At 46.1% G+C, this 1583-nt stretch overlaps 1 protein-coding gene across 3 annotated transcripts in view; it reads right to left on the minus strand.

The window, feature by feature from the left end:
- Positions 1-614: 614 nt before the first annotated feature.
- dph3 (diphthamide biosynthesis 3) overlaps positions 615-1583 on the minus strand; it is a 3410-nt gene continuing 2441 nt past the window's right edge. For 2 of the 3 annotated variants that reach the window (XM_008294329.1, XM_008294327.1), the window contains one exon: positions 615-1414. In XM_008294329.1, coding sequence (XP_008292551.1) covers positions 1346-1414 — 69 coding nt within the window. In that variant the 3' untranslated portion in view covers positions 615-1345. The other variant, XM_008294328.1, reaches the window with a different exon arrangement.

Genomic DNA, 1583 nt, shown 5'->3' on the forward strand with positions numbered 1-1583 from the left:
CTAAACCCATACCTAACCCTAATGCTAATGCGAACGGTAACCCTAAACCCATACCTAACCCTAATGCTAATGCTAGCGGTAACCCTAAACCCATACCTAACCTTAACGCTAATGCTAACGGTAACCCTAAACCCATACCTAACCGTAATGCTAATGCTAATGGTTACCCTAAACCCATATCTAACCCTAACGCTAATGCTAACAGTAACCCTAAACACATACCTAACCCTAACGCTAATGGTAACCCTAAACCCATACCTAACCGTAATGCTAATGCTAACGATAACCCTAAACCCATACCTAACCCTAACGCTAATGCTAACGGTAACCCTACACTGATGCAGGTGGACTTTATCTATAGTTTAGGTTTAAACAATCACATTACAAGAGTCATACTTACGGTTTTCCTGTCGTTTCAGTTGATATCTGTAATGTCACAAAACAGGGAAAATAACAGTAAATGTATCAACAATAAGCCGTTTGTTCCGCTACAGGATGCTAACAGGACGTAGTGTGCTGCAGCAGACTTTACAGCATGAACCGCCGACGTCCTGTTTCATCAGCAGTGACTTTATACAGACTGAAGTTATGTTTGAATAAACGAAGACAACACCTTCAGGAGGAACTTCAGTCAGTTAACTTTTAATTCTCTTCAACAAATATTCACAGACCATCAGTTTAAACACCAGATTCACTCAGGAAGTCCTTCGCTGGTCACACTTTGCAGTTTCCCAGGTTGGAAACTTGGCCTAAAATAAAATGATCCACGTGTTCAGAACAGTTGTGCAGCAGCGACACACTGGACCACAGCGCCACCATCAGCTTCTAGATGCATCCTCCACGTCCTCGTCACGTCAGCTGGACAATTGGTTGACCGCTGGGGGTCCATTCATCGCCGTTACTAGTTGAACTTATAAAACATATGAAGCAATGAGGCAGCAGAAGGTCGTACTGCTGCAGTACCTGGTTGTTCCACCAGGGGGACGAAGGCACTACGGCTAACCTACAACATGCAGGACTTAAAGGTAAATTCTTAATGTCACTTAATCGATTAGTCATTAACATCTACACTCCTCCGTCTGCGGTTCAGGATGATCCGGGTTGAGCTCAATCTTGTCATGGTTTCCATCCTCCAGAACCACTGTGGGTCCGTCGGACCTTCTGCTCTGAACGTCGCTGTTGGATCTCTGAGGTGGCAGGACACACTGGACGTCTGAAGCTCCAGCGCCGCCTGAACGCCCCACTGCTAGCAACTCATTCTGACAGCTGGACTGAGGACAGGAACCAGAACAGGAACCAGAACTCATCAGGTCTGGGTCCAGGAGTCGTCCTCGTCGTAGAAGGTTCAGGACTGAAGCAGCTCCAGTCTGGACTCCGACGGAGCTTCGACCACTTCTCCAGACGTGAACAGCTCCTGAAACACCACAAGACTTTAGTTCATCTGAAACTGTCCCGAGACCTGATTACAGATGAAGATACAAGAATCAGCTGAAGTTGATCGATCGTTTGCTTCAGTCTGATCACCAGGGACACGTTTCTGATCAGACGTATTGATACCTGATCAGACGTATTGATACCTGATC

The sequence above is a fragment of the Stegastes partitus genome, unplaced genomic scaffold (assembly GCF_000690725.1).
Source record: "Stegastes partitus isolate 25-593 unplaced genomic scaffold, Stegastes_partitus-1.0.2 Scaffold954, whole genome shotgun sequence".
NCBI classification, from domain to species: Eukaryota; Metazoa; Chordata; class Actinopteri; family Pomacentridae; genus Stegastes; species Stegastes partitus.